Genomic DNA, 12366 nt, shown 5'->3' on the forward strand with positions numbered 1-12366 from the left:
TTCTCCCTACAGTAGTAAGCAGCAGTCTTTAAGGAGTTTTTAAGACCTTTTTTAAATTTAAGATTTAAGAGTATTTAAGTGTTTTCTTTTTCTTCTGTTCTGATAGAAAAAATATTTTTTTCTGCCCAAACAGAGTTTCTTTTGCCTGTGGCCATAACTGGGGAGTGAAAACTTCACTGTCCTTGTCTCAGTTAACAAGTCTTTGGTTGGATTTTCTTCCCCCTATCCCACAGAGATGGGTGAGTGAGCAGAGGTGTGATTGTTACTGGCAGGGACTAAGCTGCAACAGACTGCAACAAACCAAGAACAGGTATGTACTGCTAGTGAGGCTATACTTCAGTATCTGTAGACCCAATGGCTTGCAAATCTTTAAACTTTTTTCATTAACAAGACAGACACTACTTTTTCATCTGAGAGATGCAAAACACGTATGCACTGAGAATATTCCACATAGAGAGGTCCCCTTTAATGTATTAGGGAAAGTTCTGGCCCTTCCACATGTACTGAATTAATTTCAGATTGTTGATGAAGGCACATCTTAAACTAAGTCTGACAAGCCAGTAACCTAGTGCCTCACATCTCCAAATGCACTGAATACATGTTGATTTTTTTCTCCTATACAGTTTGACTTCATCTGGAAAATGAAACAGGGCAAAACAGGTGTACAATGTGGCATTCAGCAAATAAACATTAAAATAGATTACTTATTACACATACATAAACCAAGCATATTCAGGAGTAAAAAAGAAGAAAAGACAAAAAGAAGATGCTGTGCAATGAGCTAGAGTGCAGTGTAGCTTGTGACGTTTTGACCCTTTAGTGACCTATCAGGACCACTCAGACAGTTTCCTATCTTTCCTTGTGAACAACAGAGGCTTGAAGGAGTAAAAGGAGAAAGCAGCACTGAACCGTTCTTTGTTGCACAGGAATAAATCTTCAGATTTGAAAACATGCAAGAACAAAAGCTGTAGAAATTGCCTGGAATTTCCTGCATTTTCAGCCATCTGGCTTTTACTGCTTTGCTTCTCTCTCCACTCCTCCATACATGTTTACCAAATATTTTCAACACACATTGACCAAGCTATTGAGAAGTTATAATTAATAACACAGTTACAACATCCTCTTTCACCCCTTTGGTAGAGTTTGTTGGCACACTATGAGATGCTCATGCTGTTCCAGTTATAAACAAGAACAATTATATCTGATTAGATCATGACTGACTCTGTATTTTAGACTGTGAAGGCTTAGGAAAAGATACATTTTGAATGTGAGTAATTTTGTCGTTGAAAACAGTAAACCCAACATTGAAAAAGGGTATTTCTGATTATTTTTGGAGTAATTTAGAATACAAACACAGCCATTAGCAGACTGAGTGATCTGCCCTTTAATTTTTTGAGCTTAGAGAAGACGCTTTTAGACACTGAACAGCTAATTGGCATTTACTTCTGTGAAGACTGTACTCTGCTTGAGTACTGCTATCTGAGTCTGGAAGTGAAATAGCCTGATTTACACAAATTACGTAAGTGGATGACTGAAATAAAATGGTCATGGTCTTCATTACTCTCCTTCCTGGAGAAAGCATGCTGGGTCCTCTAGTACCTCAAAACAAGCTATGTCCTTTTTATAGAAACATCAAAGATAACAGTAATTTAGTGATATGAAATTTTACTCTGTACCTACTGTATTGAAAATCAGTTATTATCTCCCAGGTTTGTAGCTGGCTCCGCAGTGTTTCACTATTTCTTAGCTCAGTGCAATGTGAGAAACTTTCTTACACTCTTCCAGGAAAATTTTTCTGCTATTGTTCTTGAATAATAAGCAAAAAACTCTCAACAAAGTCTGACCCCACAGGATACTCAGCTGCTTTGGGATTTTAATATGGATAAAATCTTCCAATTTTTGTACAAAACTCCTACTGGTTCAGCTGTGAATATCTGAAGACATATTTCTGTGGTTTAGCTTTTCTGTCTCTTCAGTGGACACAGAGAAGCAATGCACTAAGATATTAAGCTAGAATTTAAGTGGAAATTAAGAGTGCTTTTTACTGGCACCATGACCTCTCTGATTTGAGAAACCAGAGCAATTAGGAATTGAAGTGGATGATGATATCACATACTTATTTTAAAGTGAAGGATCAAGTGAGCAACGAGGTCTTCTAGTCCACTCAGTAGGATGCAAAAAGAATACAACAGTGAAGATGCCTTTGGCATCATTCTTCTCAAATGTCCAAAAAGAATGATAAACCAGAACCAGAATGAAATTACTCTTTATTGACTGCAGTATCTGTCTTGAGGTGTATGGCTTCTGACTCTCCAGAAAGGCTTACTGGATTCTGTGGTTCAGTGATTCTATTTATCTCTGTTAGGCCAGCTAGACCAATTGTTGACCAGGAAAGGCATTCACACCTAAATCTTTGAGAGACTATGGAGAATGCCACTAGAGGTGCCTGCAGAAAAAAACATTAATCCTGGAAGTTCTGATTTTCAGATATTCTCCCTCTTAAGCTAAATAAGATCTTTAACTGTATTAAATTCTAGGCAGGCGCATTAAATTATATGCATGCTGGGATGTTATGGTTCAAGAAACAACACTGGAACAATTTCTCTAAATATATTAGGAGGGAATTTTTTCCTCTTAGGAAAGACTTCTCAGCTTTTTCTTCATACTGTGGATAACATTCCCTGGTCTACTGAGACATTCATTACCATCTCAGTTGCCTTTTCAGCGGACTGCCTCCTCAACCCACCACAACTGCATGTTCCAAGAGTCACTTACACATCAAGGGCATTTTAGAAAAGTAGTTTTTTTATTTTTAGCTTCTGTTAATACGCTTTAGCAGCTGGAAAACAGAGAGAAGAGCCAACACCATGAGATCAGCCAGTTCTCTCTATACACTGTCAGCAAAAGCTCTAGGAAGTATCAGTTGTTCACAGATTGCGTTTTGGGAACTTCTTTAATGGAAACCTAAGCTCACAGCCACAGCATAATACAAGTTTTGGACTTGTCAGGCAATATCAGTGCCTTCATCATCATTCATAAGAGCAGGATTTTAGCCTAGGTTTCCATCAGACTCCTGGACTAAGACTTCTTGAATTAGAATCCTGAATCAGAATCACAGAATCATAGAATCGGCTGGGTTGCAAGGGACCTCAGAGATCATCAAGTCCAACCCTTGATCCACTACTGCTGCAGTTACTAGACTATGGCACATCCAGTCTCTTTTTAAATATCTCCAGGGATGGAGAATCCGCTACTTCCTGGGGCAGCCCATTCCAATGCTTGATCACCCTCTCAGTAAAGAAATACTTTCTAATATCCAACCTAAACCTGCCCCGGCACAACTTAAGACCGTGCCCAACTTAAGACTGAAGCATCTTATGATGAAACAGAAAACCACAAAACTTCTTTTTTCTTTTTCCACATGTTCTAATTGGAAGTCTTGAGGCTGTTGTAATTAATGATCATAAAGCAGTATTTACCCACCAAATACTATCGGTTTAATTTATGTGCCATAGGATATAATACAATGGCATTAGTAGATGTAGCATTTCAGAAGTTTGCAGGAAACAAGGAAGTCATCCTTTCACAGCATGCCTGGCAGATGCATCAACTTTCCTTTTTGCTGCTCTTTCCATTAGTGATGCTGCCAGCTGTCTGCACCTCTGAGTTTCAGGCCTGCTTGCTCTTACCAGAACAGCCATTTTGCAGAACACGTGCTGTTCTTCCTCCTGTGCCACTTAAATCTCAGGCAGGCAGGCAGGCAGTTTCCTCCAGACTAAGGGTCTGGAGGGAGGTGAGTTGTATATACAAGGAAGGGAGTAATTTCCCCTTTTCTCAATTGCAGCCCTAGGGGTAAATGAAAGCTTTCCAGTCTTCCCCTGCTACCTCCATCCCCTTTCAATTCTTCTTCATGGTCTGATTCTCACCTACAGTCTGATAATCTTGCAATCCATGGGATGGACTGCAAGCCCAAGGCTATTTTAAACTGGCTCTACTCTGGTAGCAAGGTAACCACAGTGGTATGGATTAATTGAAAAAGTATTCACCCAGTTTCTCAGAACTCCCATAAACACGGCTGCACATGAGTGTGCCTTATTTTTTCATAACTGCGTACATTTATTTTCCATGTCAGAATCTCGTACCAGGCACTCTCACTTCCAGTGATGCTGCAAGCTATAAATCACAGTGAGATTTCCACCTACAAAGCTCTTTTCAAGTATTAATATAGTATTTGTGTGTTATTGCCAGCACTACAAACAATTTAGCAAAAATACAGTACCCTCATAAGCAATTTTTGCAATGCTTTGGTGAAATGTGTCAGCCTCTTTGGCTGACTGATCCCAGTCATCCAGTGAAAGTTTTACTTCTTTTCTTATCAGGCAGTGCATGACTCCAGATCAACAGGTCACTGAGTACAGTGTCACATGTTGTTTAAAAATCCTTTATTTTTTTCATAAATGTTAGTGTTTAATTAGCTCTGGAAAATATACTGGACTGTGATCACTCACACTTGGGAATTTGTTGTTTTGTTTTGTTTTGTTTTTTTTTAATTCCTTAAAATCTATTGAACAATGTCTGGACAAGACTGAATAATCATGGCCCAGGTATCTTCACCCGTGATAACAACACTGACCTGGCTGTGCCTATCTGCCACCTTATACAGCAGCAGAGTTTTACTCACTTGTATCACTTCTGCTCACTTCATATCAATTAAGAGGAATCCCAGGAGAGTGACAAAGATTTGCTGAGTCCTTGGTTTTACCAACCTGGGGAGCCATTTTAGGCTCTCATTTGCATGTTTCACTCTTGTACTTCAGGAGCCATTTCAGTAATGCACAGATCCAAGCACACCTGGCCCCAAACATTCTCAGAAGATCAGTTTCCCAGCTTCACCAGTGATCACATCACTCTTAAGTCTGGAAAAGAAATGCATACCTGGTGATAAGACATAAGAGGCGTACCTTGGGGGACAGGGATCCAGGCTACAAGCTTTCAGCAGCTGTGGAGGACGTCGGCTGGTCACACACAGAGTCTCTTCTGCAGTCTCCCTGGTTTGTTTGTTCAGGCAGGTCACCACAGCTTCCTGGACACCTGCATGCAACAATGCACGGTCACAGCCACATCTGGGGGATTCTCTGCACCCAGACATGCAGCTGAGGGTAGAGATGAGGCCAGTGGTACTGTGCTGGGGTTGCTGTGTGTAGAGAAGCACAACCTCACACCCAGGGCTGCCATCTCAGGGCTTGCGAGAGTGGGGAGGCTGCCTGCCACACAAGGGTGAGGTGTTGGCTGCCCACATCCAAGCACTCTGCCTGATGGTCTCTGAGGGGTGCAGTGTGAAGACCTACTAAGGGCCTATATTCCATGGTATAATGAATCCGAGTGAGTAGGGAAAAATCAAAGTTCCTCTTTCTCCCTTCTGTTAAAGAAGAGCGCTGTTAAAGCAGTCTTCTGTAACTTTCAATTTTCCAGACACAGTCATACAATGGTTACTGCACCTTTTCTTTCCTGCTGCCCAGCCAACTGGGAGATTACCTGACCAAAACACTGCATGAGATGCTGGGCTTTTACTTGCCCTTGCTTTCAGTCTCACTAGGTGTCTTGATTGCAGAGAAAAAGCCCAAGCTTCATTCACCACTTATCTTCCTTGAACAGAAAATTGTGTATTTGTCAGTCAAGCAGGCTAAGGTGTGAAATTAGCTTCGACTTCAGCATTCTGTATCTTAAGCAACAGTATGATTGCCATATGTGTAAAAGCAAAGTAAAACAAGGTCAGACAACTCAGCTGCCCTCAGTTACTCTGTTGCATACACACACCTGCACCTAAACTTAAGGTACAAACCCACAAAGCCTATGAGAGCTTGGACAGAACAAGGGCAGCTGCGGGCACTAAGAGACTGAAAGATTTGGCAATTATGTTTTAACTCAGGAAATACTTGGCGATGTCAAATTTCTTATGTACTCTTCACTGTAGTAGTTACTATGTCACTTTCTTACGAAAGGCAAGAATATTATAGATTTTTTTTTTTAATCATGAGCTTAGAAAGCTAGAAAATCAGGGACTGCAACACTAAATGCCATAAAAAATAGAAAGTGAGAGACTTTATATTTGTTCCACAGGGGGTCTGAGGATAATAACTGGTCTGAACTTCCTAAAATCTAATCCACAGTGTCCAATGGAAAGTTAAAGTATGCTTTTTACATTTATCCCCACTTTCCCAGTTAGGAAAAGACAAGCTGAGCTCACAAAAATTGTGTGATCTTCTCAAAACCAACAATTAGTTTTACAAAATATCTCACAGTCTTTTGAAGGCAAAAGTGTCAGAAAGAAAAATATTGCTGGAAGATTTTGAACAGCTTCCAGAGCAGTGTAACAGAACTGACAATACCTTTTTATGTTTCTTATGCCAGAGCACATGTTGTTAGGCAAACAATGATACCACGTTATTCAACAGGAACCAAATTGCTTCAATGCATCATAGTTCCTGTGCTCCTGGAATTATTCATGGATTCATTTCCCTTTTTCCTCAGTACAGGCTGAGGAAAGGCCCATAGCAAAGTGGCATGTTGAGCAGCTTATTGTCCCTTATGTGTGCAAGGGCATGGTTATGACTCAAGAACTGACACTGTCTCCACTCTGTTCAAGGTGCTGAAGGGAGAAATATGACATTTTTGGACATGGACATCAACACTGGAATTACTGAAGTTCCTGAAGTCAGCCAACATTGTTGTGGGTTTTCTTCCTTACAAGGCAGCTTGATACTTTCAAGCCATTTTGCTATTCAATCAACCTCTCAGAGGACTTAAAAAATGCAAAAAGGATTACCAATTGTAAGAATAGAACAAATGATGGTGATTTCCTTCTAGAAAAGAAAAACAATTAAGTATATATACATAAATAATATGTTTTCAAGCCTGTCATGATCATTATCCTTCCATCTCATTCATTTTTCTGTTGAGCATGTTGGTATATTGTATGTAGCCAACGGAGGCATATGGATTCCCTGGACAGACTGCTCCTGGCTGCAGAGCAGAGCTGGCTCTCTACCTGATGGGAGATGGCACCATGTTCAAGTTACTGGTCTCTGCTTTGCATTGATCACTTGTGCTGGCCAGACTGCAAGACCAGCCTGATGAAGCCAGGAAAGGACTGCTAATTCAGAAGCATGGAAACAGGGAAAATGCTCTTCTTAGCTTTATGGAAAGAAACCACTGAGTTCTGCCACATGCTGGTGACATAATTTTGTTTCCTAGAGATACAGATTACTCACCACCTGTATGTGCTGGATCAAAATTTTGTAAACTAAGTGTATTTCCATATCTTTGCTTTGTCTTCTCTGGACTGTGTCACTAACAAGCTCTTGATCAATGGTTATCAGTTACCATAAAACATTTTTGCATTGTGTGTTTCAATGCTAACCAAGTGATTGACTGTGAGACCTTAAATTCAGCCTTTTCACTATTTTCTGGTTTTGTTTTATCAAATTAATCTAGCTAAGCTTTGATACTATACTCTTCACTTTTTAGTATTCAACCTACCCCAAATCTCACAGTGAGTTAATTACCAATGCTTATTCCTGACACCTAAGTCATCTCTCATGGCATTTCCAGAGATATTAGCCTATTCTTCCAACATTCTACTTTGCTCATTATAATTTCCTTTCAGACATTCTTACAGCTCTTCACCTCTTAAAGATGTTGGTAGGACCAGTAATCTTGCCTGACAGTGTGAGTATTGAAGAAAAAGTATTGAAGAAAAGGGTTCCTGCCTGAAAATAACCAGGCTGTGGCTGCTGGACTATGAACTGACAGAAGTTTGTGGCTCAAATAGCCTGTTCCAATGATAAAATTAAAAAAAAAAAAAAAAAAAAAAAAAAAAAAAAAGTAACAAGAATGCTAAGCCAAGTAACAGAATCCTAAGCATTATTTACTGCACAATACTACCAAATAAAAAGCTGTCTGCTTTAAAAATTCTCTGCTGAAAAGAGAAATCAGTTCTCAATAGGACATCACAATATACAAGGGTGTAAGAGTGGGATGTGAATCTCATTAGTTTAAGTTAACTTTCAAAATACCATCCAATATATGTTTATACCTACCAGAATGGACTAATTGTAACATGATATTTGATGACAGTTTTGGGAAATGCAGCCACTAACAGCAGACTAAATGGCTAACAAATTCCTTCTGCTTGCTACTTCGGGGAGGTGAAAGGTTACATCTCCATCTATCCAGTTTCTTCTCTTGAGACTCCAAAACCAATAAAATTAGCTTGACCAGTCTTGCACCTATGGCTATGAAAATATCTGATTTAGCATCTGCTAATCTGGAATATTTGGAGTCCGTCTCAGACAAGAAAGAAGTCTTGGCTAAAATTTTTTGCTGATGATTGATAGATTAAATTTTAAAAGAAAAATGTCACTGCTTCATCAGTCTCTCCACACTGTATCATAAAAACACAGTCATTATCTTCTTAAAAATTGCTTCATTTTAAGAGAATATTTCTTGATGACATTTAGGTTCCAGGATTCACAGTTGTAAGTGTGACAATCTGTTACTGTTAGCTGGTGGCCTCAGTGTAAACTGAGTAGTAGTACTGAGTGTACTTCTGTATAGTCCGTGTTTGTTCCCCCTTAATATATGCTAGTTACTAGTTACAGCCTTATATTTTTTAGTAGGAAACAATATTGACAAAGGCCTGCGAACTCCCCATGAACTGCTCTAAATCCTCACTGATTTGCAACTGTCTCAAAAGAGCAATTTTAAAATTAATAGCCCTGGCTAGGGTGGAGGACCTGTCTGGCCAGAGCTGAGCAGGGGTGACACCTCGGGATTTGATAAGAGCTATTGGGTAGAGGCTATTCCTCTTCTCTGAGCACCACCCTTCAATGCTGGGACATCCCTCCAGGCAAAACAAAGCCACCTTGATTGTACTTATGAAGTACCTGGCTAAGGGGCTGGAGTAGAGCAAGGATGGCATAAGGAAGAAGCCTCTTTCCTGAGGGCCAACATTCATGGAATCAATGCTGGGATGCCCCTGGAGGCACGAGGTACCTGGTTAAATGGCTGGAACAGAGGAGGAATGGCTTCTGGAAGAAGATAAGAATTGATGACTGGGTGGGGGACTACACCCTTCTGCTCCCCTCCAGGCAGCCTGCCTGCTAACGACCCTGGCTGACTGACAGCTGCCCCTTGGGAACAAAAGCACTCAGGAGTATTTATTGCTGTCCATGCTCTGACTGGGTCGTCACCTTTTGACCCACCACCATTACTGCACCAGACCCTGTCCAGGATCAGTGCCATCCTGAAGAACCTTGCTGGACAGCTGGACCCCTGGTGGTGACTCTCTCTCTCTCTCTCTCTCATTCTTCCCACTTACCCTTTATTTCTCCTCTCTTCTCTCTCATTCTTTCTTACCATTTTCTTACTCATTCTTTTCTCTCTCTTTCTTATATCTTCTTTTCCTCTCTACCTCTTTTGTCTGGTTCTACATTGTTTTGCCCGTGTCAATTGTCAAATAAAATCTGCTTGCACTTGACCATTTTCTATGGTTGGACTTTGTTTCGCGTATCCAAAACAAAAATAAATTTTAATGTTACCTCGGACCGTAACAATGCTGTCTAATGTAAGCTAAAAGTAAGCATAGAAAACCTTTGCATTATTTCCTACTAACTGAGGTTTTATAAGTTTGTAACTGATGGCTGGTCAAGTACAGCTTACAGTATTAACCACTAAAAAAGTGCTGAGTGTTTTCCAGTTTTCTATCATCCATTTTGTATTCATCCATAGCAATCCTTTTTTAGATAGCCTGAAAACTGGAATGTAAAAAGACGGCAGCTGGAGAAGTCTAGGTTTAATTGGAAAATAATGGAGTAGATGCATTTCTCAGAACAAGCTAGACATAATGATTGGGAAAAAAAAATTATCAAAGAACAGTTCATTGATACTCTATAACACAGAACCTGAGCCCTTGCTTAACTTTGAGAAACTCAAGTGCCAAGCCTGCTAGCTTCAGAGAATCACACTGTTAGTGCCTTTCTAGCTTATATTTTCTTTTGTTCTAGGATTAGAGCTAATGTCACATAGTGATAGGAGTCGGGAAACTGGCGAGCCTTTAGAATATCACTAATTTAATGCATGTGCTATGGGAGGACAACTCACTTCCACATGTTTAAGGTTGCAGAGAACAAATCAAGGGCTAAAAACTAGAAATAACATGATTCTTCGCCTCTACCACTAGAATACTTTAACATTCAGCTTTTTTGCATGACTGCCTTTTAAGTGATCAGCTGATACAAGGAAATACAAATATGACAGAAACTGATCACTCTTGGTGACAGCCTGAGTGTGGACCCCAGGCATCCTGGCTTAAAATGTGTTGTGCATGTGTTGTTTCCCTACCCCCTCTGCCCCAGTTTTTAGCCATGCCTTTTCAAATACATTTGGACTTGAAGATATTACAGTTGAACTCCATTATCTTAAAGGTCTATTCAGACCTGAATGATTCTATGAGTCCCAGTAGCTGTGGCAAAGCAGCATATCCATGGCTTTTCACTGCAAATCATACACTTGAAAACGAAAAGCAAATCCATCATAGAAACAATATGCACTTACCTCCTCCACAGGACTCTGAACACTCCGTAAAGCCCTCATATTCCCAGTCATAGAGCTCATCAAACTCCTGCAAGCTGCCATACAGCATATCAGTTTCCTCCGGGGTATATTCGGCTGCCTCCCCGCTGCAGGGACCACTGTAACAAGCTCTCTGAGACACAGGTTTGGGACCTTCACACTCATCAATGGGTAGGTCCGCCACAGACTGAGAGAAAGAGAGGAGCACTTGGCATTTCACAAGCCGCACTTGGCTGCCCACTCCACAGGTGACGCTACAGGTGGACCAAGCTTCAGGAATAAACCTAGGAGAGGAAGCGAGCAGGGCAGGTTATGTCCACAAAAAGTCAGGCAAACAAAAGGAGTATAGTCCTGGTGAGGCCAAATCCTGTTTAATGAGAAACAAATGCTCCATCTTATTGTCATTAACGCTGGGTCTGGCTGACACCAGAATGCTCACCAAACAGCTATCACAAAGCACACACAAAAGCCATTAGATATTGCTGAAAACTCAATGACAAGAGTGTAAGGGCTCTCATCCTCATGTGGAGTGTCTCCTTATATCCATGAAGAAAAATGCATACTTAGAGCACCTGCATTGATGCTAAAATGTCTCAGCACAGGGCATTCTCCAGTCTACCAAAGCCCACTTTTTGGCTCTCAATACCTGGTGTTTTGAAGGATTCATCCTGTATCACCTTGGCCTTAGTTTGGTCATTAGTCACAAGTAACTACTGAACAGGCTTCTGTTATCAGCTAGTTGCAGTATTACATGGGAATAATTTCAACTATTGTTCTGATATTGCAGTAACCATTTTTAAGCCTTCATTTGAAGCCATAAAAAAGATAAAGAATACACTATTTCTTCAGCTGCCCTTGTTTTCTTAACACACTTTGTTTGTCTTCTCTTTAAAAAAACCAGTGTGTACCATTTCTATTCTGAGTTTGCCTGGCTTTTTCACTTGTCTCACTGATTAGGAACACTTACATGCTCTAAATTTTTGCCTCTGAGAGTCCATATATACCTTAATTAAACAACCTTGCAGCCAGCCAGCATTACAGTAGGCAAAATAGACTAAATTAATTTTTTTGTTTGTTTGTTTTCTTCAACAATGAAACAATTTCTCAATTTTTCTGTGTTGTCATCACTTTTCCAACATTTTAAAAAAAGAAATGTTGGAAACTGGTCTAGCATTTTACTCTAAGTAACCAAGCAGAAAGGTCACATTCTACTCCATACTACATTGCTGTCACCTTGCTTAAATGTAACAAACCTCGTTTTGCTGAGCTCATGTTGATCTATTCTGATTCCTAAATATTTCTGGAAACAGTGGTTCCAGGGTACTCCATGACCTGCATTACTTATTCTTAAATACCTGATGGTGGTATTAAAGCACCGTAGTAATGAATCCAGATTATAGGGTAATTCAGATAGCTTTGTCTGACTGTCTTGTCTTCTCTCTTGCCCTTTCTGCCAAGGGTTGAAATAGAAAAGCTAGGAGTTGGATCTGGCACTGATCCCTGAAGAACCTCATGGGAAAAACCCCTATTGATAATACTCTCCCAGAACAAGTGTTTTGTATCTGTCAGCTACTTTAAACTCAGCAAGTTTATTGTGGTATTTGTGAGGAGGTTTTTGCTTTGGTTTTGTTTCTTTGTTTGTTAATTTTATTTTTTTTTTTTTTTTGTTTTCTTTTTTTAATTAATATTTTTGGGTGCTAATCTAATGAACTGAAAGCTTTTTGTGATAAAGTC

General features: G+C 40.0%; 1 protein-coding gene across 5 annotated transcripts in view; it reads right to left on the reverse strand.

Moving 5' to 3' along the window:
* Nucleotides 1–12366, reverse strand: part of ADAMTSL1 (ADAMTS like 1) — a 405610-nt gene that overhangs the window by 55632 nt on the left and 337612 nt on the right. For all 5 annotated transcript variants that reach the window (XM_071730006.1, XM_071730003.1, XM_071730005.1 and 2 more), the window contains 2 exons: nucleotides 10615–10916; nucleotides 4962–5091 (listed from right to left, as the gene is read on the reverse strand). In XM_071730006.1, coding sequence (XP_071586107.1) covers nucleotides 4962–5091; nucleotides 10615–10916 — 432 coding nt within the window. The remainder of the gene's footprint in view (nucleotides 1–4961; nucleotides 5092–10614; nucleotides 10917–12366) is intronic.

The sequence above is a fragment of the Heliangelus exortis genome, chromosome Z, assembly GCF_036169615.1.
Source record: "Heliangelus exortis chromosome Z, bHelExo1.hap1, whole genome shotgun sequence".
Taxonomy (NCBI): domain Eukaryota; kingdom Metazoa; phylum Chordata; class Aves; order Apodiformes; family Trochilidae; genus Heliangelus; species Heliangelus exortis.